Source organism: Sander vitreus, chromosome 4 (assembly GCF_031162955.1).
Source record: "Sander vitreus isolate 19-12246 chromosome 4, sanVit1, whole genome shotgun sequence".
Classification (NCBI taxonomy): Eukaryota; Metazoa; Chordata; class Actinopteri; order Perciformes; family Percidae; genus Sander; species Sander vitreus.
Genome location: NC_135858.1, coordinates 7359638 through 7386007, shown reverse-complemented (window position 1 = coordinate 7386007; position 26370 = coordinate 7359638). Strand labels below are relative to the sequence as shown.

Sequence of the window (26370 nt, the reverse complement as noted above, 5' to 3'; positions counted from 1 at the left end):
ATGGACACCTCTGATCAGGTGAGTAAAAACCAGCGAATAGCAAAATCATTGGACTCAGACATGTGTGTGATTATCTGCTAAATTGGCCGATGTGTCGTTAATTGGTGATAGAACTGAGAATGCTTGTATCCTCTGTGTCCTCGTGCAGCTTGCGTCTGTGGGGACGTTTCAAGTGCTAAAATTACCTCTGGGATTTATCCGTGTTTTGGAATGGGTGAGTTGGAACTTTGATGTTTTTCGCATGCAATAACGTAATTATTACATCCGTGAATTATAATGTAGGCCTATACGATGTGATGAGTGTCTGTGTGGTAATGTTATTCTTACACATGACTAAACATCTGGTTTTAACTTGGTAAATCCCTGCATCTCTCTGGTGCAACTTAAACTTTATCACATCTGTTGACTTTTGGTGTCTGCATTTAGTGGTGTTTGTGTTACTTCCACACGGCGAGGGACCCTACCCGCAATTATCTCGGCTATGATCCGTTTCACCGTGACTAAATGGCTCAAGTTTATGTAAGGATGTCTCCGTGAGAACTACACTCCAGGAGAAACCGCTCTGTAGGTTTTCAATTATGCGTATTTTGGATGCGTGTGCCAACCCTGCGCGTTTTGCGCCAGTCCACAAAAAATTGCCCCATTTTACGCCAAGTGAAATGATATAAGAGGAATCAACAATGAGAACGGGGTGTCCTAGCTCAGACTGAATCAAAGCTTTCCTACCTCTTTCTGTCTGGGTGCCGTTTGTAGTGTAATATTGATTGTACAGTGCAGAGAAGCCTAAAGGCAATAATAGATAAGTAATTTCATTTGATGTGAATTTAGAGAAATTACTGTAGCCATCAGCTTGTGCACAGATATGATGGATACGTGTGTGTGTGTGTGTGTGTGTGTGTGTGTGTGTGTGTGTGTGTGTGTGTGTGTGTGTGTGTGTGTGTGTGTGTGTGTGTGTGTGTGTGTGTGTGTGTGTGTGAGAGAGAGAGCTTGTCTTTCCCACTTTTATAAATGCCATCAAATCTACAGAGAATCCTCAAGCAGCACAGCGTTCATAAAAACAAAAACAGAGATGCAAAGGGAGTGAAGTCTATCAGTGAGGTGAATTTCCCAGTGTGTCCCTTTCGGCTGTTTGTGTGTGACCGTATTCACTGTGATATTTGTGGGCCAGAACAAGCAGATGATCCAAAGCACTATCTGTATGATTAAGATAACACTGTCATAGCTGTTCCTCTGTGTGTGTGTGTGTGTGTGTGTGTGTGTGTGTGTGTGTGTGTGTGTGTGTGTGTGTGTGTGTGTGTGTGTGTGTGTGTGTGTGTGAGGTGGAGGGCAGCATGTGTGATTGTGTGAAAATGACTACACGATGCTGATTGTTCCAAGGATCACCTGTGAAGGATCACCTGCTAAAAAACATATGCAATCCTATGCAAGGTACAATTCATTTGACATTTCCCCCCCTACACACACACACACACACACACATACACACACACAAACCTGAGAATGGCTGGCTACCAGCACAACTTCATGACACCATTATAAAAATGACCTTTTCCTCGCTGTGCCTTCTTATTTTTACTTAGGGAAACACTTCAAACTTCTCTTTTGGCCAGAGGGCTTATAAAAATGCAAACAATTCAAATTATGACCCAGGTATTTGGATGTATTCTGCAGAAGCATCATCTGTGGTGTAGTTGTGTTGTTAGGCTGTTCCTCTCTCATACCAGAGAGAGCACGAAGCCTCAGTTGGTCTCAGAATGATCTCACTTTTTCAGCCTCCATCTGGAGTGTAAATGATGTAACTGCCCTCATTTGGCCCATGATTACTCTCTGACTCCAGTTCAGTTCTGCTCCAGCCTCAGGAGACTCTGACAGAGATGTAGAAGTACTTTTTCAGAGTACACTGGAATTAGGACTAGGACTTGAGTATTTTATTTTACTGCAAGAAGAATGTTGACATTGGACAATTCTGCAAAACCCCAGATTATGTGTCAATGATTTTTTTTTACGTCTAGTGCCAATTTTTTTTTTTTATTCTCTCTACAATATCTGCGCATGACAACTAGGCCCTACTGTTACCATTAGTGGAAGACCGTGGTTATGGCAGCTAAACTATTATGGCATGATTAGGCAACTAAACAAAACTTTAAGGTTAGGGAAGGATTGTGGTTAAGATGAATAAAAAGTCGGTCTATGATGGGACACAAACTCCAGTCTCCCACATCATAGTCAAATATGTTACACCTTGTTACGTGAAGGCTACACCGCTTCATGCATTGGCACTAAATGTTGGATTTGGACATGAATTGTGAGGTGCAGAATCGTCCAATATGTATGTAATTCCTAGGAATTCTGGACTAGGGTTGTTAGCCCTCTGTTAAAACAGCAGCTTCTTTTTAACCTTAAATACATTCAGCTAAAGTTAGACTGACTTGTGAAAAACAATGTCAGGCACTGTATTTATGCTTTTGACAATCATTATTCATTATCAAAATGTCCCACATAATGACACCAGTGGAATATATGTCTGTCAGTTTGGTTTGTTTACACGCCATCGGGCATTAAAGGAGGTAGTTAAGGCAGCCATTGACATTTACTTTGGTAAAGATAACGAATCCTTGACTGTATAGCTGATTGGCCATATTGACAAACAGAAGGTTTTTTTAAAGGTCACGTTAACTTCAGTCAAGATAGTTGCAGTAGACTAGTAGTTTTCTCCATCTTTAGTCAGTAGGTCTACTGGGTCTGCATGAGCTTAAGGCAAATAAATAATCAGCCATGTCTGCAGGAGATTCTAGAGGATAGTGTGTGTGTGTGTGTGTGTGTGTGTGTGTGTGTGTGTGTGTGTGTGTGTGTGTGTGTGGCATATTCGTCTCCAAACAGCTGTAAGGTCCCCTCTTCTCCACCATGGACCAAGTCATGCAGAAGTGTCCTTTGAGATGTGCCCAAACTCTTCACTGTGTGTGTGTGTGTGTGTGTGTGTGTGTGTGTGTGTGTGTGTGTGTGTGTGTGTGTGTGCGCATGCATGCGTGTGTGTGTGTGTGTGTGTGTGTGTGAGAGAGAAAGAGACAGAGAGAGAGAGAGAGAGAGAGAGAGAAAATATGGAAGGAGAAATAGAGCAAAATTGTACAGTTGATTGAGCACATGATGCAAATGATATACATGTGTTTTTTTATGCACTGGTGCATCATCATGGCTGTTGTATCATCTCACATGGGGAGATTTACCAAGTACTGTATCAACAAAGTGGTTTCCTGTACTACAGCAAAACTCAGGCTGATGAGTCACAAGGAGTGAGTCCATCATGAGTCTAATTTATGAGTAAGGGTCCTCCTCTTATTCAAAACCCAGGACTTACCCACTGTCCTATGATGTCATCCTCAGTACCTTACTGTACGCCATTTTAGTTTGCCTGTGGGCTGAGCAGTGTGTGTGTGTGTGTGTGTGTGTGTGTGTGTGTGTGTGTGTGTGTGTGTGTGTGTGTGTGTGTGCAACAACAGATCACTTGTCATGGGGGGGGTTATTATTGCTTGGGCCTGAATATAGTATTTACTTACTAAATATAATGTCTATATATGTCAAATAGAAAATGTTCAGGAAGCGTCTTCGATGGGACCACTTAGTCCCGCCCACTTAGTTACTGCCTGTCAGGTTTTCCTTTCTCACATGGCACATATGCAGTGTTTTACAAAGTTAACACCAGTAGATTTACCAATTCTTCACTTCTTCAAATTCTCAGTACTTTTTGCAAGTATGGGTCCAACAATCTTTCTCTAGCTAGAAAATGTGTGTTCCTGCTATTTTTAAAAATGTAGCCTGAAAATTAAGGATAGCATATTGGTAGAACTGTACATATCCTTGGCAAATGCTCTTGGAGTCAAAGCTGTAATGCATATACTGTATGTTGGCCATTGTAAAAGTAAATATGTGATACCTATTATTAGGTTAGTCTTAAGAAAGCATGAAATCAAATTCTTACTCTGATTAATGCAGACATCTTTTTTGTATTGTAAGGAAATTACATATCCAAAACACTACGCCAAATAAACACTATTTCTTTTCATTGGGAACTTGAGTGTGAAGGGCCAGAATTAGTCTTCAGTTATGCAAATACAGCAAAGCCTCACATGAGTAAAATACACCACAGATTAAACAGATTTTGAATGCAGCAGGATTGGCAAAATTAGCATTTCAAATTGCATGGCAATCACAGCTCTTTCTCTCACTCGGTCTTCGTCTCTCTGTCTTTTCGTCTGTCACATTTTGTGTTATTTCACCTTGGTAATGTGTGATAGGTTTTGACAGATTGCTGAACAATGTTCATGATAGATGTTTGTGCAGGAGCATAAGCACACACACAGCAAAGGAAAACAAGTAAAAGCAGAGAGATGCAGATGGGGGAGGAGACAGCTGCCGACAGATATCACAAGAGACTTGCCTGGTCAAAGATCTGTTTTTCAACACTGAAATCACTCAGTTCCCTTTGACAAGGGGACACGAGGCTGGGGGAAAATGACACCACTTTTAAACGCTTCAAGAGATGGCGTTAAGCGTGTACTAGCCATTTAAACACGCCTCTCATTGTCGTCATTGGTGTCTGTTTGGGCCAGGCAGGAGAATTAGAGCAGCAGTGAAACTTTTGCAAAAGGGCATGTTTCATAATAACTATCACAAATGTCTCTGTAGCTGGTGGTATCTGTCAACCCTGACATCTGTCAGTCAATCTCTAATGTCTCATATCATTCAAAGTTTTATGTCTGATGATCCCTCTTCTCAAAGTTGGGTGTTGCAATGTGCAACATTTGCACAAAGATCCTAAGAAATCTTTTTCATCACAAAACTCCTGTGGATGTTTTTGTCTATTGTTTCAAATACTAATTAAATAACTACCTACCAATCAAATATATTCCAACCAGCAATACTAGTAAGTATGCATGTCCTTGAATGTTTTTGGGAAGCTCAAGGCTGGGATACACTCAGAGAGAACAGGAGGGTTTTTTACACTACACTCAGGATATGTTTAGACGGAAACGATCTGAAGAGAAAACGCAAAAGTGGCGTTGCGTTCTCACTTTTTATTCCACGTTTAGACGAGCGTTATGGGGGGGGGGGAATCTGCGTGCATATGGTGACGCAAAAGTGCGAAATGCGATCCACCAAGTCCACCAACCTTCCTTCTACTTGTCTCCCTCTCCTCCTCCTCCTCTCTCCCTCTCCTCTCCCTAGTAGTGCGAAGCAAACAACAAAAGCTGACAATTTTCAGACGAGGAGGTGGAGTTATTGCTCCAAACAATGCACACACAGCACACACACACACACACACACACACACACACACACACACACACACACACACACACACACACACAAGCACAGTGCGTTTTTACCCTTTAGACGGGAATGCGACGGTGGAGCGTTTTTAAGATTTCCACTCTGGAGGGTGGTTTCACTTTTTTTGCGTTTTTAAGCCCCAAAAATGCCGTCACCGTCTAAACGAAAGGCACATCTGACAAAATATTTTGCCGTTTTCACCCGTGAGTGTATTCGGGTTAAACAGGGCCTTAGTCCTGGGCCCTGCGCCTCATAACCGGTGGCTCACTAAACCCCACTCTACAGCAGAGGATTCTTGACAACACAAATAGGTCTAATTTAATGAAAACAATATTGTACTTGATTGCGAAACGAGGGGACTTAAAAGCTGCATTTTTATATTAACAATGGATCCATGGAACAATGGATCAAATCTTCAAGTTTGAAAAGAGTCGCTCTTTGAGACAAACCCACATGAGAGTTATCCCCTGACTCTGCCATTCCCCTCAGCTTCTACAAGCATGTTAGTGTATTTCAGCTAGTTGTTTTGGTTTTACAACCAGCAACTTAACTGTTTTGGTTCAGTCTCCTTGTCTCATTAGCCCCTATTCCTGCAGCAGGCAAAAAAAAAAAACCCTGTCCAGCAACAAATAACAGACAGAGAAACTAGCTGGTGAACATACTGGAGCATTTAGCAGCTAAAGAGACAGATGTTTTTCTCAGGAGTTGGTGTTGTCCAAAACAAAGTTAAAAGTAACGTGAATGTTGGACTTACATTCATCAGGGGTCCAGAAACATTGATGAATGAAATCCATGACCAAAAATCAATGAATGCAGGTTTAATCAATCTTCTAGTAAATCTACTAACTGATCGTGAATTATAAAGAAATGTGAAATAAAACAGTAACTTTTGGTGCATCTGCAGAAAGCTTCCAGCAGGAATGAAAATGTAATGGCAATCAACTAGTCTGTACTGTAGATGTTATTTCTGCTGGCCTCTCAGTAACAAAACAATAAAGACACTGATCTAAAATACTGACCTGCCAGGACTTTGGTTCTGATTTGGTTAGAAAGAAAACAATTTTTTTATCTAATGATTTTAGTGACCCCTGATCGTTCAGCACCAGTTACATTCCATGATGTGATCTTAAGGTAAGCTGGGGTTGAGGGCTGTATAGAGCTGCTGAGCTCCTGCATGTGACGTGGCATTTATTGACCATCAAGTCAGACCTAGACCTCTGTGTTTCTCTCAACCCTGAGATGATGGTCCGCCATCTGTGACTCGGGCAGGGAAAGGTTAGCCTGTCTTCTCCTGTTGTTAGATATGTCTACTCGAACAAGACATCCCACACACAAATAGTACATGGAAGAGCACAGGTGTCGAGACAGTATGTACGCGTAGGAAAGCATTAAAAAAAAATAGAAATGTCAAAAAGACACACTGTATTCATCTTACAATACATCAAGATTATTATAAGTAACTGAGATTAACCAAAAGAACGATAGTTACGTTATTGTAAATCCAGATTCTATGAGTATAGGTGTAGCCCTCTAAGCCACGGTATGGGTTTATCCCTTCGCGCATGCGCAGTCGTGAAGATTTTCTTTCCCGCCCTTGCGTACCGCTCGGGCTTCAACTACGTCCGTAAATACTGTATATAAACAGAGCGGACCCGTTGCTTTGCTCCTAACATAAGCTTTTTTTTTCAGCTAATGTAACTGGAGCAGGTGGCCCGGATCTTAGAGGGCTACGCCTATACTCATAGAATCTGGAGTTACAATAACATAACTATCGTTCTATTTCGTATAGGCTTCGCCCTCGAAGCTGATGTAGTCAATTCCACCTGCGACCCAGAGCACACAAGTGGAACATAGACTAAACTTTTGCCTCTCTCTCATGCACTGACAGGAGACTGTATCAGATAAGCCGTTATCTAGGTAACGGAGCCCACCATGGTAATGATTTGGCCTAGCTGGCTGTAAGGCCCAAGCCGAGAGTGCAGGCATGCATGATTGGTGAGGGTAATACATGATTGATAATTATGGGACGCCCGAGTTCCTCCAAGCCACCCAGAGTAGGGGGGGGGGGAGGACCCCAGGCAGTACACATGCAGCGGCACATATCATGATTGTAGGCGTGCATGGTGAGAGGAGAGCAGACAGAAGGCGGGGCATCATTTGTTGTTGAGTGAGGATAGGACCGAGTGAGTCAGAGAGGGTTCAGACATATATCCCGCAAATAGAAATGGATGAAAGGGCATGGGGACGCCCAAGAGGCCGCTGCGCAGATGTCAGCTACTGACATGCCTCTGAACAGAGCTGTTGATGCCGATAGTGCCCTTGTAGAATGTGCCCCGATGCCCTGGGGGGGTTCCGCCCCCTCCGTGTTATAGGCCTGGGTGATAGCCTCGGACAGCCAGTGAGACAGACGCTGTTTTGACAGGGCCGCTCCTTGGGAGTGTTCCCTATAGTGAACAAACAGCTGCTGTGTCCGCCTTATGTCCGCCGTGCGTAAAACGTACTGTGATAACGCACGCACCGGTCCGCCGGTCGTTGTTATGAGGCGGGGGGAAAAAACCATAGAGAGGAAAAAACCCTCGACCGAAAGGAATTTGTTAAGATTTTCGGTGTGAAAGAAGGGTTAGGCTGTAGGGTGGCTGCGCTCTTGTCCCCTCTAATGGAGAGACAGGACGGCGAAACTGACAGCGCGCATAAGTCGCTCACTCGCTTGGCTGACGTCAGGGCAAGGAGAAGCGCCGTTTTTAGAGACAGCAACCTGAGAGGGGCTTGTGTCAAGGGGAAAAGCGTATAGGAGGGTTCTGGGCCAGGGATGGTGGGAGAAAGCGTCCACGCCGAGGGGTGGATTGTCCCGTGTGCTCAAGGAAAACCACAGAGCGCACTGTGTGTTTTCTCGTGAGGCGAAAAGATCCACCTCCGCTTCCCCGAACCTGCTCCACAGCTTCTGAATGATAGTGGGATTCAATTTCCACTCGTCGTGAGAGGGCCCTCCCCTCGACATTAGGTCTGCTGCCCGGTTTAGTATCCCGGGGATGTAAACAGCCTTGAGGGACAGCAGATGACTGTGTGCCCACAGCAGAAGGCTCCTGGCTATTTCCAATAGCCGGGCCGAACGTAAGCCGCCCTGGCGATTTATGAGCGCTGCTGTAACATTGTCTGTCTGTACGACAACATGTCTCCCCGCTACCACTGGGGCGAAGTGCTTTAAAACCTTTAGCACCGTGGACAGCTCCAGGCAGTTTATGTGTGGGAGAGGGGGAGGTGGCCATTCCCCTCCCACCACCTGTGATTCGCACATTCCCCCCCAGCCAGTGAGGGACGCATCCGTGTACACTGTCACGTATGACGTCACCTTGCCCAGGGGAACCCCAGTTGACAAGGTCTGGGGGTTCCCCCAATATGACAGGTCTGACTGCAGAGAAGGAAGGATGGTCAGCATTCACCACTTGTGGCATATGGGGTCGACGCGCTGATGGAAGAACCACCTCTGGATTCCTCTCATGTGGAGAAGCCCCAGGGGTACTACCATGTAGCCCGCGGACATCATGCCCAGAAGGCGCATGACGGACAGCGCTGACACCTTTGCGCGTGACGTGGTGCACGACAGGAGAGAGATCAGCGCGTCTTGTCTTGGCGTTGACAGCCTGGCCCTCATAACAATCGAGTTTAGCACTACGCCCAGATAAACTATCAATTGTGTGGGAACCAATGAGCTTTTCTGCCAGTTTATGGCGAAATCCAGTGTCTGCAGGTGTTGCAGAACTGCCACAGTGAGCAGCGCCGCCGTTTCTCGAGAGGGAGCCAGGATGAGCAAATCGTCCAGATAAAACAGGATTCTGATGCCTTTTTTCCGCAATGGCTGAAGTGCCGTCTCCATGCACTTGGAAAAAGTGTGGGGGGCCAGTGAGTAACCAAACAATAGTCGGTTGTACTGGAAATGAGCCCCTTGGAAAAAGAAGCGCAGGAATTTCCTGTGCCTGGGAATGATTTGGGTGTGAAAGTATGCGTCTTTCAGATCCACAGATGTAAACCATTCTTGGTGGCGCACGCATTCCAACACATGTCTGATAGTCAGCATGTGGAATGGACGCTCCATGACACACCGGTTGAACTGGGACAGGTCGAGGATGGGGCGTAACCCGCCTTGCCTTTTTTGGAGTGAGAAAGTAGCGGGAGTAAAATCCCTCGTTCTCCTCCCCCGGAGGAACGCGGGAAATTGCTCTTTTTGACAGCAGTTCCCGTAGTTCTGACGTCATGGCTTCTGATTCTGCCTGGGATGTCACAGTTGTCTCCAACACGCCCGCAAAGCGAGGCGGGGGGGAAGCGAACTGGAGTGTGTAGCCCCGCGATATCAGTTTTGACATCCACGAGTCCATGTGTGTCAGCCTGATCCATGTCGCGCTGTGCTCTGAGAGCGGCGCGCGCATGTCTGTGTTGTTTACAGACATGGCTAGCAAGAACCGCAGAGCCCGTCCCGCCGCTGGGTGAGTTTATGGTAGGGCCCTATCAAAAGGGTCATCGTTGTCCTCATCCCGCTGGCATAGCCGGGGGGAGGAGGATAACTGAGCAGCGCTAATTGTAGCGGGTGGGCGTTTGCTCCCGCTGTCTGCATAGTGAGAGAGCGGTGGAGCTCCGCCAGCAGCGGTGACCTGGTGTGTGCTTGTGTGGGGAACATCTGTCATGACATCAGCATAATGTTCAGTGGGAACAAAGGCTGCTCGGTTGAAGGGAAACTGCTCTTTAGAAAGACTGAAGTGGCCCTTAAAAGGGCCGTTGTGTTTCCAGTTTTCAACCGTGGAGGGACAGACGTTCCCCGCGCCCCGTCATTGCCACCGTCAGCGCTGCTTGCTGGGTGGCTCCGGGAGCGGGTTTGACCAGGTGGGAGCCGCCTTCATGGTCCTTTGGCCCCGTAAAACCTGTCGGTCAGGGGCCGGCTGCCGCTGTGGGGGGGCAGGCGGAGGAGCGGAGGTCGAAGCCTGGGAGGGTGCAGCGGAGGCTGTGGGGCGTTTCCTCTTATGGCGGTTGGTGGAGCAGTGGCGCTGCTGTTGGGGATCCGTTTTCCAGGAGCCAAGCCGCCGTAGGCACTCCGCTTCCTTGGTCGCCTGGTGAAGGTGGGACGTGGCCGTCTGTAAGCGAGGCCCAAATAGTCCATCGGGAGCTATGGGGCCGGACAGAAGCTCACGTCTGACCTCCGTGGGTAGCTGTGACATGTGGAGCCAGATATTTCTTTGGGCCACAGTCTGGAGCCTGGATCCTCGACAACGCCACCATGGTCGCCGTGGTGAGGGTGAGGATGGCGGTCATAGCTTTGCCGATCTCCGTGGCTAGCTCCGGAGGAAGAGCCTCCGGGTTGGTGGCCATGGCGGAGACGGCGGAGGCTAGCAAAGCTATGTGGTTTTGCGCCGCCAAGCCCTGGGCCACACATTGGTGAGACCGGTCAGTTACCTGGGCGCAAACCTGATCCTGGGGGGACGGCTTCCGGTGGCTGAAAAAAGTAGCCTTCGGAAGCAGGATCGACGCCAGGCTCTGCTCCAGGGGGGGGACCGAAGGGAAGCCTGCCTCTGTGTCGCCATGAACCCGTGTGAACGGGGCATAGCGAGAGACTGGAGCCCTCAGTTTCCCGGGCTGAGAGGGAGCCTCCTCCACGAATGGCCGAAGTTCTGTAAAGCGCAGCCAGAGTGGAGCCTGTTTGGATGGCGGTTCCTGAGAGTAGACGTCACCACTCAGGAGGCCGCGAGTGGGGGCTGGAAGCTCTGCCGGGAGCACTATGCCTCTCTGGTCCGCCGCCTTTTTTATTATGTCCGGCAGGTCCAGAAAAAGAGCCCTGGTGGTGGAGGGTGGAGCCGTCTGTGGCAGAGGGGAAGACTGCTGAGGCGTAGAGGGAAGGCTTCGATCCCTGTCTTGAGTTCCAGTCCTCTCAGCGGGGAGGAAGGAAAACCGGTGAGGGAATCGTCATTCGGGGGAGACGAGTCATCGGACTCGTGCCCGTCGAAGACGCCCTCTTCCAGCGGTTCCAGGGCGTCGACGGTGTCACGTCGGTCTACCCAGCTGCCGTCCCCCTCTCCGTCGACCTCAAAAGCCAGAAAAGCATCCGCCCACCGTTGAAGCTCTTTAGATGGCAGGCGGGCGCAGAACGGGCAGGAGGCATCGGAGGTGAGAGCCTTGCCGGCGTGAGAGGCACCGAGGCAGGTCTCGCAGCGGGGGTGGAGGTCCGGCGAAAAGATGTAGCCGGCCTCGCAGGCGGGGCAGAGGCGGACGCTGCTGGAGCCGGAGGTCTTCATAATCTTCATACTGCTTGCTTGAAGAAAAAGTGGGAGCAGAGCAACGGGTCCGCTCTGTTTATATACAGTATTTGCGGACATAGTTGAAGCCCGAGCGGTATGCAAGGGCAGGAAAGAAAATCTTCACGACTGCGCATGTGCGAAGGGATAAACCCATAGCGTGGCTTAGAGGGCGAAGCCTATACGAAATAGAACCACTGCGCCTCACATATTCACACTGAACTCTACACTCATTTATTTGGACCCCAATCCTAGTCTGTCATTGCCAGACCTGTCTCCACAGCACTGTGTAGTAAGGTCTGGCTATACCACACATACATTCTGGGATAGGAAAAAAAACACTCTGAGTGTTTGCATTTCTTTAAACCAATTACTGTACAATCGTCTTGGGCGGCGCTAAGCTTCGGATGCACCGACTGTGGCTCTTCTAAATGGTCTCGGGAAGCAACTTGTTTTGGTGGAAACGACAACGCCACAAAAGAAAACGCCACATACAATATTAAATTAACTGTTCACGTTACAGTAACGTGAGCTATTTAAATTAGCTGGATACATGGTTAAACGTAATTTGCTCTAACCATTGTATTGCCGTGTGCACTTCATCCATAGCAATTCCCACCCCAATCGGTCCCAAAACGTCCCAGTTAGATAGTAGATGCCGTAAACATATTCTTTGTAAATCTTTGCAATCATCCCCGAAAGAACCAAGCAGGCCCGCCTTGTTGCACGATCCAACATTTCTTCAAAGCATGCCATTTTCAGCATGTAGCTTGCTAGCTCGAAGTTTGTTGTCGAGTTTGAGAATGGTGAGAAAGGTGAGGGACATCCGGTGTGTGGGAAATTATCCTGGAAATGTACTTCCATTGATCCAGCCTACACCGATCCAAACCCAGCCTTTACTTCTAATATTCCCTTTTAGAAGTGAGACACAGGGACTGACATTAATTTGTTTGATCTTATGTGGAAATTCCTTCATGCATATATAAACCCAGCATCATATATAACTACAGACACACACACACACACACACACACACACACACACACACACACACACGGTGGGGTTGTGTTACATTTCTGTTGGGAGCCCCAAGCTTAAGAAATGCAGTGACATAGCTAGGTCACCTGAAGTAGCTATGGAAAACCCCATGGGGAGAAGAGGGGACACTGATACAAAAATAAATGGAGATTTTCTTTTTTGCCTGCATGTGGTCAGTCAAGCTTACGGAGGGATTGAGCAGAGAGATAGTGGTAAAGATGAATCTGGGCTATGCAGGGCACAAAGCGCTCCCTTTGCAGGAAAGGAGTAGCCGCCGATGGTGCTGCTACTAAAGCAAAGAACAGACAGCTTTCACATGAAGGCTTTTGGTCGCTGCTTCTTTGTGTTACTTCTGTAGTCAGTGAAGTAGTTTTTCACACTAATGTAGCAGCCAAGATTAATATCATTGGAGCATAAGCATATCTGTTTGATGAGCAGGAAAACCCCTTTGTCTCAGGTATGAAAGTAAGGATGAAATAGTAAATTGACAGGGTTTTCTGCTACTCTTATGCATTTATTCTAGCCAACTTAAAAGTAAGGTATCATCAGTGTTACTTGAAAAGCCTAAAAGGAAGCTTCTTGTGGGCTTTTTTTTTTATTTTTATTTTTTTTACAATGTTAAGTGAATTAAAAACAATAACGTTCAATTTAAGTGCTTCTGTCTGCTCGCCCCATTGTGGTTCCGTTTCTCATCTGCGTTTGTCTTTTGTTTTCTTACTCAACTTAAATATGCGTAAATTTGCTCATGTTTGCACACTGCAGCAGAACAAGTGAGACTGTGTGTGTGTGTGTGTGTGTGTGTGTGTGTGTGTGTGTGTGTGTGTGTGTGTGTGTGTGTGTGTGTGTGTGTGTGTGTGTGGCTAATGCTTCTGCCTGAGTGGTGAGAGCAAGATATTTTGACTCTACATTGTCATACATACACATTGCATGCTCACATCTAGGTCCTTAAACACTCAGAAACGCACACGTGCACAGAGAGAGGTTACACACTGAGGCTCACATGCAGCCATGCACACACAAACATGGTGATATCAGTGAATGGGAATGCTGTACGAATACACAAGCAGGAATATACAGGCTTCTACATCCACAGTAGCATATTACATAAATTTGAAAAAAGCCTAAAAAAAAAGCTAAGTGCACCAAAGCAGAAGAGAAATGATAGCTTGCATGGGGCACATAAAGGAATTGGTTATCTCAATTGCTTTTGTGTTTGGTTAAGAATGTTCCTCAGCAGGTTTTTGGAAATTTGAGAATGAGACATGCTGTAATGGCTCAGAAATAGCAGCAAGCTTAACCATTAAGCACGACTCACAGACAGACAGGTTAAGATCAAAGTTCACGTTTACTTGAATCAAAAGGCAAGTGTCAAAATCAGGTTAGGGTTCGCACAGGCAAACTTATCCAAATAGGGGTTAGGCAAAGAATCATCAATCCATGGATCAGACAGGGACGGGTTTCAGGTTGCAGGGTTCAGTGTTCAGGGTTCAGGTGGCTGGAAAGGTAAGGGCACGAAGCGAAAATCTGGCCCGGGGAATAAGTGGAAACGTATATACTGCAGGGCTGACAAGGGAAAGTGGGAATAGGTAAGCAGGCACAGATAGTGACCCAGAGCCTGACACGTGTAAACAAACAGGCGTGTGCACAGATGAATAGGCAGCTAGTTCGGTTAGCCAGCAAGTTTCCCTATACGCACTTAGCTACAAAAACTAATCCAGGGGGCTCATTTCCGTTTTTACTTTTAGTCAATTCATGTAAAATTTATATTTATTCAGAAAGCTTTTGGAGCTTTGAGTGCAAAGTAAGCATGATCTCAAGTCAGGACAGCTCCAATTATGAGAAGAAGATCCAAATTAATAGGTGCTTCTCAAAATATTCCACAACAAAATAATTTGCCTTGCTGCATATGCTTGTCTCTCCTTCCTTTTAAAACCACTCACTCCATACGGTTGGTTTGTGTAGTTTTTAAGAGTCGTTTGATCTTAAATCATAGTAGTGGTTAAGCAATTTGAAAGTGATATGCCTCTCTCTCTCTCAATCTCTGTCTCACTCTCTGTTCCATCTTTCTCTTTCTTTCTGTCTTCATAAAAAGTGTCCTAGATATTTTCCCCTCTCCGTCAGGCAGGGATAGGGGCTGAACATTTGAGGCGGTTTTCTCCTCCTGAGGCAGCCACTTGACACCACACTGTTTCCTATCGACTTGAATAGAGCAGGTGGACGGTGTGTGTGTGTGTGTGTGTGTGTGTGTGTGTGTGTGTGTGTTTGTGTGTGTGGCATCTTTGTCTCATTTAACGTGATCCTCACCTCCCCGGTCAGTGCTACTTACATCCCTTCCTCTGCCACTTTAATAACATCCTCTTGTTCAAGCAGCTCCACTCTTGTCATCCCTCTTATTTTGTTTGATTGAACGACAAATGTTCTTCATTATACCAAGCCCCAATTATCATTATACCAAGCCCCAATTACTTAAATACTCTGTTTTTCTGCCCTACTTCACCTTTCCTGTTGCTTCTCTGCCTGGTTTGTTTTTTACTGCACCACCCTATTTGTTTTCCAGTTTTTCACAATGGAGGGCTTTTTGTATTGTACAGTAGGTCTGCTTGCTGGTGTTTAAGCCCACTGCAGACAGTTTTCATTCCTGTAGCATGGTTTCTCTCTCTCTCTCTCTCTCTCTCTCTCTCTCTCTCTTGTTCCCTGAGGAGCCCAGCTGGGAGAGGCAGATAAACACACGGGGGCGCAGGGCTTAGCACCCACCCTACTTCCACAATGCCACGCTCTCCTGTTCAAAGGCTCCAGCCTGAAATGAGAGGGGCTAAACCCCAACAGAAAATCACAGGGAGAGGAGGCAGCTGCAGGGAGGGAGCAACAGAGTATATAGACATACAGAGAAAGAGAAAGAGAGAGAGAGATGTTTATCTGGGGGTGTTTGTGATAATTAGGAGGGAGTATTTATTCTCTCGCTCTTCTGGTCACTTTTCTTCTACCATTTATTTGCTCAGATAATCACATGCCACACTCTGCATGTACAGTATTCATCAGTTCTTTTAGCTGCATATGTGAATCTATTAAGTATGTTAGCAGTATGAGCACATTTCTGTGTGTTTGTGTGTGGCCTCATCTTGCCTCAAAACCAACCAAAGCTAAAGAGAGTTAATCACTTAAAAACACTTCCGTAGGGAAATACCCTGCAGAGGTTCCAGCTGTGCAACCTGACAGTCAGGCAAAGCAGCATTCAGCCTCCCCCTAAGGTCTGAAGCTGCAGGAAACCAATACAAATTTGAGTCCTCTGTTTATCATACAGCACTCTTTGATTTAAATCCCCCTTTAAGGTTGCATATATAACAAGTAGTCGATGAAAACTCTACAAGGAGATTTGATGAATGGTTTTCCTATGCTCAATGCATGCATTTAGCCACAAGGTGGCATAAACCATACATTTTAGACAGATAGTGCACAATGGTTTCATGAGATGAGCCTTATGGCTAACATGTTTACCTTTTCAAAATATATCACACTAAAATCAGTGGGGACAGTATTTTTCTCTGTATTTCTTTATTTGATTTCACTGGTTTCCCAAAAAAGGGCTTCACTTTGCCTTCAGTATGGCCAATAAACACAACATCTGTTTGTTTAGCAGTTGATTCTATAAACAGGCAAATGAGCAGACAGAAGTGACAGTACATACAATAAATGGACCACCGAAATCAAATTGGTCCGATGAAAGTTGTTAGAGAATGAAACATACTCTCGTTTGAAACACACACCAAATGCAATGTTAAAAGTATTTCTTACCACATCCTGTATGCCAAACCATATCTCCAGTAGGAGTATGGTCTGGCTACATAGCTTATCTATTCTGGAATAGGGGAATCATTTCTTTAAAACAATCACAACCTTCCTGGGTGGCGTTAAGCCCCGGATGCAGCAACAGTGCCCTTGCAAAATAGATAGCGGAAGGGGAGGGACATCCCGGATGTCAGGCTTCATCCATAGACTATACAATCATCCCAGCAATGTACATCTGTTGAGCCAGACTACCAATAATATGACTCAGAGAATGTAACACTGATAAAGCCCTTTATGGTGACATGTTAGCTGTGTGTGTATGTTGACATCTGTCTGATTCAGTTTAGTTTAACATAACAGCTGTACACAGCAGGCTCATATTTGACTGGAAATACTGCATCCTCACATTTATGGCACACATTTAGTAAACGCTGTCCTGCTTAGTGCATATTTATACATTGTGAATGCAAACACATGCCTGAGACAAACATGCACACTTAATCTCTATATACTTCAATAACATGCTCACAGATATTGCAAGATGTGTGTTAGGCTACTGGCTAGTGCAGCTGAATGATCTAATAATGCTGATGCTTATTAAATAGCGCCCTCCAGAGGCTGAGGGGCATTTCAACTAGAGCGATATCTTCTCCCCAGCTGCTGGCAAGCTGCACATCCAGCTGCCTGTAATATGGGAGAAGGGAGGCTCGCACTAACCAGGCGTCAGATCTGATTATGGTGATCATCGTTGTGAGAAGTCTAGAGGCTACGGGAGCTTTATATGGAAAACTGGGCTGAGAGAGAGCGCATATTAAGGGCAGAGGGTGTGTGTGTTAGAAGGTTGGATGTACAGTATGTGTCTGTGATTGTGTGTTTTAGAAGCCTGTATGTCTGGCTGATCCTGACTTTGGTTCCAGTCCTTCAGTTTTAACTCAAGACACCGAAACCTGTTGACCAGCCACTGTCTGCCCTGTCAGCTGCAGTGTTCCTACCAGTCATGGAATACAATTAAGCCACTTAATCCATTGCATTTTCATTAAACTAATGATAACCGGTGTTAATGAATACATTCATAAACATCTTTAGCTGCACTGGTATTCATTTTTAGCCCTCTAGCCACCTCTAGCCACAAGCATTTTTTACTGCCTTTTGTTTAAATTTTTCCAATCACTCACACAAAATTGCTGTACTTCATGTCATTAAAACTACTTATCACGTTCAGGTCAGAGTGATGAGAGAAGAGCTAATTATCTCTCTCCTTTGTCAAATGAGGCAGGCAAAGTCCAACAATTATCTCTCTGTGGGCCACAGTATTGTTGGAGTGGGCAGCAGAGGAAACAACTTCATTTATTCACAGCAGTGGTAGTGGACTGTATGGGTAGGAAGTGAGAGAATGCTAATATATACTATATATGTCAGTGTGGGTTTTTGTGATATTGAAAATTAAGAAATGAGGAGTGTGGATTAGAATACAGAACGAACAAAAAAAACAGTTGATGTGTTATATAGTGGTTTTCATTAAGTTCCTCAGTCTCTTATAGAACACATAGCACAACCTCAGTATCACAAATGGTTGGTTTTATACTCATAAAAGCAGCAATATTTATTATTTTCCACCCATTTGCCATCTTGTACAGGCTGCAAAACATGTCTAATTGGCATTTAGCACTAGGTTGATCTGCTGCTGTTTGTATAATGTGTCCATAATGAATCTACTCACCGCTTCCTGTTTTGCAATAAGGTATCTCAGCCACGTTTTCTATCAGCTGTAGAGCTAAGAGGTTAATTAATCATTCATGTTGTTTATACAGGCAGACTGACATTGCATTAGTATAGAATTAGCAGGAGAGGAATACTAACAAAGAGGTTAACCGAGTAAATAACAATGTGTAGTCCAGTATCATCTTCAGAAATTGCATCTAATGAGTAATCTAAAAAAAAAATATGGGGCCATAGCCTCATTAGTTTTAAAATTAAAGCTTTAATTATCCTACTGTATGTGTTAGCAGGTTCAACTTGAGCAAACGGACGCTTAATTAGTCTTCCACTACATATTCAAAGGAATTGTTGAACCTTTTTACTTACTTTTTATTTCTTACCTAATCTCAGAAGCGGTAGAGGGCAGAATTGAATAGAGGAGTGAAGAGACATTAGCCACACACACACATACTCACATACTCACACACACACACACACACACACACACACACACACACACACACACACACACACACACACACACACACACACACACACAAACTTGCCGTGATTTCCTCAGGCAGCCTTGTCCAGCTTCTGTTTCAGCAGTTACTCAAGTAGGATTCAGTAGGCTACTGGATTACATCCTCTCGTCTTCAATGTGTATGGTTATATTTGCTCCGGTAAGTTCAAGTTTAAATTTTTTTTACTGTGGATAATAGCTCATTCAAACAAACACAGTGGGTAGTATTTTAATATGTGATCATTCTGCCTGATATTTGTGTCATCAAACTGTTGTTATAATGGCAGTAAATCAAATTGTGACTGAAGAGGTTTTTAAGTTGTACAGCCTGTAATGCAAGCTAAGCTGTGAGGTTCTGTCTTTGTTTAACTGTAATCACCTACAACGTTCTCTAACATATTGCTAATGCAGTTTTCCCTGTCAAATTACATTTTATTTTATACAATTGATATTTATTTCATTTAGTAATATACTTTATTCTTAGATTATTATTTGTTTGCTGCTGTGTTCAAAGTTTAGATTCTCCTTTGTGTCTGTGTTTATAGTCCAACGGGAATCATTTATTGTATTGTGGGGCCAATTTGAAACAAGGCAAATGCTCAAGGGAGAATATGAACCACTTTTTTTCCCTGTGGTGCTGAAGTCATCACCAGGTGCCAGACACAAACAGTGCTTGTCTCTTCCTCCAGACTCCGAGACTCCGTCTGTCCTAATTCAGCTCAGCCGACACACTCACTGCAGCTATTGTATCCATGTGCTGATGTAGCCAAAATGCTATCAGCTTGTGATAAATTGGCTTCACGGCAGTGAAATTGTTGAGATGTCCATAAGCAAAATGGTGGGACTGCTGATACTCACTGTTCACTACTTGGGCTTGTTACTAGAAATTCATTACACTTACAGTTTTAATGTTTCCTGTGGCTCAGTTTTGAGGTATAAAACTCACCAGGCACTTTGTCAAAGCTGCACTAATCAATATTTTATATAAACATTGGATCAAATTATTTTGTGTAAAGTGAGAGCTGTTGCTCATAGTGACAAACCCACAGGTAATTATTACCCAACTCTCAAATTCCCCACAGCTGAAGCGCTTTAGTGTCTTTCAACTCATTGCTTTGTTTTTCGACCCACAACTTTAAATCTGCATTGTTTCCAGCAGCAACAGCTGTTTTCAGCAGGCAAGTTCTAATAAACTCTACATGTCCATGGTTAGACAGACAGAGTTAGTGACGTCGCTGATGAACTTAGTGAAACATTTAGCAGCTAGAGGCAGATATTTCCCTCGGGAGTTGGAGGAGACCAAAACAGAGCTAAACATAAAGTAAATATTGGACTCACTTTCGTCAGGTGGCCAGAAACACAACTCAAAATGAACGCTAATGTTGCTCTGTCTCTGCTGGAGTTGTGATTAGGCATGCCAACTTTATAACGTGATAATATGTCCATGTTGTGTTTTCAACTTGTTCTGCTACCCCAAACGGCAATAAAATAAATGAATAACGCTTAAGTATATTCATTTTTGTTATGTACAATTGAAAAACAACCGAGTAGGCTACATTTACCATGGTTGGAGACACTGTAATCCAATGTTGATTGACTTGTTAGGGCAAACCTGTCATGGTTGACACTGGCCCAATCCCAAAGTCCTTAAAGGGCTTAGGGTTGTCCCAATGTCGAATTTCAAAGGGCCGAATTTCACTTACCGTGCCCTTTCCGTGAGTCTGCATTGATGCAGACTTCACCAAGGGAATTACCCACAGTTCAAAGTGTTGTGACGTTTACCGGGGTGACCATAGGGAAATCCGGAAATTACAAAGGTAAACAACTGCACGACACACGACCACAGAACACAGACCAACCTGTTGTCCAGCTTGTAAAACAAGAGTTTGAAAAAATTTAGAATCAGGCAGCCGTCTCTTTTGCCTTTGCCGTGTGGAAAGCAACAAACTTAAAATGAAAATTCCCAAACCAGCAAGTGTCAATAACATCTTTGTTATTAAACATCACCAAGGTAAGGTATGTGATCTCGTGAAATGCTGTCCCAATCCCATTTATACCTATCTGAGCTCATGTGGCCTCACACACTCACTCACTTAGCACCTGAGATCAATTAAGTCTGTGAGTTCTTAGTCCTTAGTCCTCAGGGCTCACTTTGGGATTGGGCCAATACCAATAAAGTCAGTTCAAACCAGAGCCAGCACAGCGGATGTGACTGATTTCGCCCATTTGCATAAGCCCAGTAATAAAACATCCAAGTTTAGCAGTGGCTGATACAAACAACAAACTTCAACACAACCTTCCACAACAAGTCCACCATCTTTGCTGGGGTCTAGACATAATTTCAGTCACTTGGTCACATTGGTGTGAAGTCATAACAGTGTGCTGTATCAAAGCTGACATAGCATATCATGCCAAAGGTTTATCCTGAAATTAGAACATTGGATGTGTTAAGTTATTCGCACATGTGTAAGTAGTGTAATCATTATCAAATCATGCATATAGACGAAATAATTCTCATTTGATTGTTGTATGTGGAATGTGTTCTGTGTGACTTCACAACACTGTACAACACTGGACTCATGGCTAAAAAGAAGAGAAAAAAATCTAATTCCCAGTAGTTTGAAGGTCCCATTTCCTCATCTGTGCTTGGCCTTAAAGGAGAATTCCGGCCAATTTTACGTTAATCTTGATCGCTATAGCTATGCGAGTACTTTCGATAGAAAAAACCCCGACCCGAATCAGTGCAGGTAACACGGAGAAGCTGCAGCTACATGTATAAGCGTCCCCTGAGCTAAAACGGCAGTTGTCGGGGCAAGTTTTAGAGTGCCTTTGTGCCTCTTAACAGACACAAACATGAACAGGGCCCTTACGTGTCAACAAGATGCGTTTTCAACTCAGACATTGTTTAAATTCACCTACCCTGGTCCCTGTCTCGATCCTGCCGGTAGGTAGCTTGTCCTGCTGTGAGTGTATTCAAACAGGCTTCTGTGATAATCATCCCAATAACAATCCACGGAGCGGTGGTGGTGTGGATATGTCCTCCAGAGGACAGGTCATGTCACGTCTTGAAGTTTATTCCCCCCTAAAAAAAAACAGTAGTGCGGTAGTAGCTGTTAGCTGCCCTCATCCCAATAACAATCCACAGAGCGGCGATGGTGTTGCTATGTCCTCCAGTTACTGAAGGCTAGCTTAGCTTGCGCTTGGAGCAGCAAGTTCATCTGCCTGTTGCCCCTCTGTCTGTCTCGTTCTTTCCAACTCTTGTGAGGCTAGTTCTTCGTCTGTATACTCGGGATCAAATAAATAAGGACGACCATCAAACTCAAAAGGCTCTTCCGTGTGTTGTATATCTGCTATGTTCTCCATAGTTACGTTACTCCAAGCTTCTTCCCTTGTGAACAACTTCGCTCTTCACTCTTCACACACTACTCTTTACCTTTTCCTGCTACAACTGAATTCCCAGGAGACAGCGCGATGGTACAGCTAAGCTTCAGTAACGCTATTACTGTGCAAGCCACAGACATCGTTTATCCCGTTTCCATGTAGTTACATAGTCACTGATATGGTCATAACCACTACAGTGCTCAATTACCTATTTTGAGGGGGAAATAATCTAAACTTTTCGCTGCGAAGGCATGATCTGGCCTATGCAGGACATCCACCAGACCACCGCCGCTCCATGGATTGTTATTGGGATGATTATCACAGAAGCCTGGCTGAATACACTCACCGGACGGCAGCTAGCAGCTAACGGCTATCTGGCTGTACACACTCACCGGAGGGCAGCTAGCAGCTAACAGCTACTACCGCACTACTGTTTTTTTTTAGGGGGAATAAACTTCAAGACGTGATATGACCTGTCCTCTGGAGGACATAGCCACACCACCGCCGCTCCGTGGATTGTTATTGGGATGATTATCACAGAAGCCTGTCTGAATACACTCACTGGACGGCAGCTAGCAGCTAACAGCTATCAGCTAGCAGGGCAAGCTAGCTACCGGCAGGATCGAGACAGGGACCAGGCTAGGTGAATTTAAACAATGTCTGAGTTGAAAACGCATCTTGTTGACACGTAAGGGCCCTGTTCATGTGGCACAGACATATTAGTTGCATTTTGTGTCTGTTAAGAGGCATAAAGGCACTCTAAAACTTGCCCCGACAACTGCCGTTTTAGCTCAGGGGACACTTGTATGTAGGTGCAGCTTCTTCGTGTTACCTGCACTGATTCGGGTCGGGGTTTTTTTCTATCGAAAGTACTTGCGTAGCTATAGCGATCAAGATTAACGTAAAAATTGGCCGGAATTCTCCTTTAAGTCATCTATTGGCAACTAACTTTAGATTTTTCTTTCTTTGTGCAGCTCTTTGCCATTTTTGCATTTGCGACATGTGGGGGCTACTCTGGGCAGCTGCGGGTTAGTGTGGACTGCATGGAGAAGGCCCTAAGCAACCTCAGCATTGGCATCGACTTTGCTTATCCTTTCAGGTGAGTTCATTCATTGTCTCAAAGTGTGATGGTAGGAGTATGAACCATGATGATCCATTCTGAGTTTGTAGTGTGAGCTTTTCTAAACACAAATACATCAGTGCAATCTGGACAGAATATGCAAAGGTTTTACAGCCTATTAAAACTAAAACTGTTAAAATACAATTTGGCATACCTCAGAGGGCAGATAGATCCCAATTGTACCTCAGAGCGGATGTTAACTGAAAATCTGTATAAAGACCTTTTTCTTTCTATAGGTATAATGCTAAAAGTCAGAGGATGTCAGAGAAAGTTATAAACAAGGGAAGACGTATACAAATGAATCACTGTATAATCATTTATGACCTTATGAGGGTAAAATCATTTTGTGTAGTGAGTAGGATTTGACCCCTGTACCTTCTTCTGTGTATCAGGTTGCACCAGGTGTCCTTTGAAGCGCCCGTGTGTGAGGGTATTAGGAGGGAACGCGTTTTCCTTATTGGAGACTATTCATCCTCTGCAGAGTTCTTCGTCACCATTGCGGTCTTTGCCTTCCTGTATTCCCTCATGGCCACCATTGTCTACATCTTCTTTCAAAACAAGTACCGTGAAAACAACCGAGGACCACTCATTGTGAGTACAATGGACTCCAACCGGGGACATTTTCAGTTGCTAGTGGGAAGTAGTCTATATCCACAACGTTCCACCTCCTGTATTGCTCCGTTGCCGGCGGAAATTCCGCCGTATGTCCTTCTTTTCGGACGGATGACCGTTACCTTTAGCTTTCTTTGTGTTAGAATTTTAAACTCCGGTGGATTTATGAGGACTATGGTTAACTGCTCCTCAGATCTCTTCAGGGTAAATACAGACAGCTAGCTAGACTATCTGTCCAATCTGAGTTTTCTGTTGCACGACTAAAACAACTTTTGAATGTACACGTTCCACCAAAACAAGTTCCTTCCCAAGGCTATTTTGCAGCGGCACTGTTGCTGGCTGCATAGCGCCGCCCATGACGATAGTAATTGCTTTAAAGAAATGACAATCAACCAGAGCACATTTTTCTCCCATCCCGGGAATGCTGTGTGTACTAGCCAGACCTTCCTCCACAGCGCTGCGGCAATGCAAGACTAGTGGGAAGTTACTCGACATTATACAATCTTCCCCTTAAATTCTCAATTAATTCCTGTGTTTCCATCTTACACTGACTCTGCAACATGACATCATGACTTTGCGTCATACACGCCACTTTCCTAAAGCCAAGTGGCGTGTTATCTGTATGCATTTTGAGCTATCCGCGTGTATGTCTACGCTGTATACAGCGGACGGCAGTCTGCAACGTCACAGCGTAAACATACACGCCACTTTCTAAAGCCACGTGGTGTGTTATCGCAAGGCTACCGTTGGGTTTAGGAAACGTCACACGCGGGTTGGGTTTAGGAAAAGAAGAACCAGTTGGGATTAGGAAAAGAAGAACAGGGTTGGGTTTAGGAAACGTGACATGCGGGTTGGGTTTAGGAAAAGAAGAACAGGGTTGGGTTTAGGAAAAGAACAAACATGGAAAGGAAACATCACACGCGGCACACAAAGGAAACGTCACACGCAGGACACAATCCCTGCTCTCCTGGGTGAAAGTCCTGTGTTTTACCCATCCTCCACCCGACCAACTTCCCCATGCGGATTTTCGTCCTTTCATACTACTCGCTACGGTGTCAATTCACACGCAATCGCAAGGTAATGTAAGTCAATGGAGGCCATGATAAATACGCTAAAAAGTGAGTATTCGTCTTGATAACACGCCAATAATGGCATACGAATTGGCGTATCATACATACGCCACTTCATGAGATCACTCTGGACTCTGCCAAATGAATCATAATGCTAAGACATAGCTGCTCAAAGCAAGCCCCATCATTCAACCACTACTTTAACAAAGTAGTGACAAAGTAATGTTGTGGTTTTTTGAGATTAATGTTTTTGATAATCTGTCTTCTCTCTCTTACATGCCATCAGGACTTTGTAGTGACAGTGGTGTTTTCCTTCATGTGGCTGGTCAGTTCCTCTGCCTGGGCCAAGGCTCTGTCTGAGGTGAAAATGGCCACTGATCCAGATGAGGTGCAGCTCCTTATCTCTGCCTGCAAAGTCCAGACCAACAAGTGTGTCTCTCTGCATGGACCACGCTGGTCCGGACTCAACACCTCAGTGGTAGGTTCACAGGATGTGTGTCCCAGCTGAAATTTAGCAGCTGAAACATTTTAAATAGTTCAAATACCAAAATAGTTGAAATTGTAGCTGATGTGTCAGTCAAAATAGGATCACTGAAGGAAGTTGAAATAGCAGTTAAAAGGAAGCACTGAAAGAACTTGAAGTTTTTAAGTGTAAGGGCTGAGGGAAGTTGAAGTGTCAGTTAAAGTACTGAAAGGATTTGAAAATTCAGCTGAAGTGTAAGTGATGACTTGAGCGGGATGTTTGAGTTGATGTGAAAATCCTGAGAGAAATTAGTGGCAGTTCAAGTGTATGAACTAACAGAAGAAGTTCAGCTAAGGTGTCAGTACTAAAAAGCAGTTGTTGTAAATTGTGTATGAAGTGTGGAAATTGTGAGAGCGAGTTAGAGATGAGTTATTTTGTTGTTGTTCAAATAGGAAGACCTGAAAGGGTTTGAATTGTCAGTTCAAGAGAAAGAGATGGATGCCGTTAAAATGGTATTTGTATTGGTATGTGTAACTGAAAGCTGTTAAATTGTCAGGTGAAGCTGAAGTTGAGGGAGGATAAAGAGGGTGATGAGGAGTCGAAAAGGTCCAAAGATTTCTTTTGAATGAAGAAACTTTCCTAAAGAAGCTGACATTTTGAAAGTTTGAATGTTTCTATGAGGAGGTATGTTAAAGTAGTTGAAAAATTAAAAATAGCATCCAGCAGAATAAAGATATAGGAATACTAGAATATGAGTGTGCACCGCGGACTAGAATTTCTAATGTGCTTAATATCGCTTTGCCTCGTTCTCTTCCCCTTTAGGTTTTTGGGTTTCTCAACTTTGTTCTATGGGCTGGGAACATCTGGTTTGTCTTTAAGGAGACCGGTTGGCACAAGGGCGCTACAAGGTTAGCAGGCGGGGCATCTGAGAAACAGTCCAACACCTTTAACCAGCAGCGCTACAACCAGGGAAGCTTCGACCAGTCAGGGAGCTACAACACCCAGGGAAACCTCGGACAGCCATCTGAGTACAGCCAGGTGGGAGGGCCCACCTCCTACTCCAATCAAATGTAG

General features: G+C 44.7%; 1 protein-coding gene across 1 annotated transcript; it reads left to right on the top strand.

The window, feature by feature from the left end:
• On the top strand, nucleotides 1-26370 carry synpra (synaptoporin a). Its single transcript, XM_078247377.1, has 6 exons — nucleotides 1-18; nucleotides 149-214; nucleotides 23006-23130; nucleotides 23544-23742; nucleotides 25120-25311; nucleotides 26119-26370. The coding sequence occupies exons 1-6, from the start codon at nucleotides 1-3 to the stop codon at nucleotides 26368-26370; spliced, it is 852 nt and encodes a 283-aa protein (XP_078103503.1).

Coding starts and splice junctions, on each gene's coding strand:
- synpra (XM_078247377.1), top strand. Junction 215..23,005: donor TTATCCGTGTTTTGGAATGG/GTGAGTTGGAAC, acceptor TTCTTTGTGCAG/CTCTTTGCCATTTTTGCATT. Junction 23,743..25,119: donor ACAACCGAGGACCACTCATT/GTGAGTACAATG, acceptor ACATGCCATCAG/GACTTTGTAGTGACAGTGGT.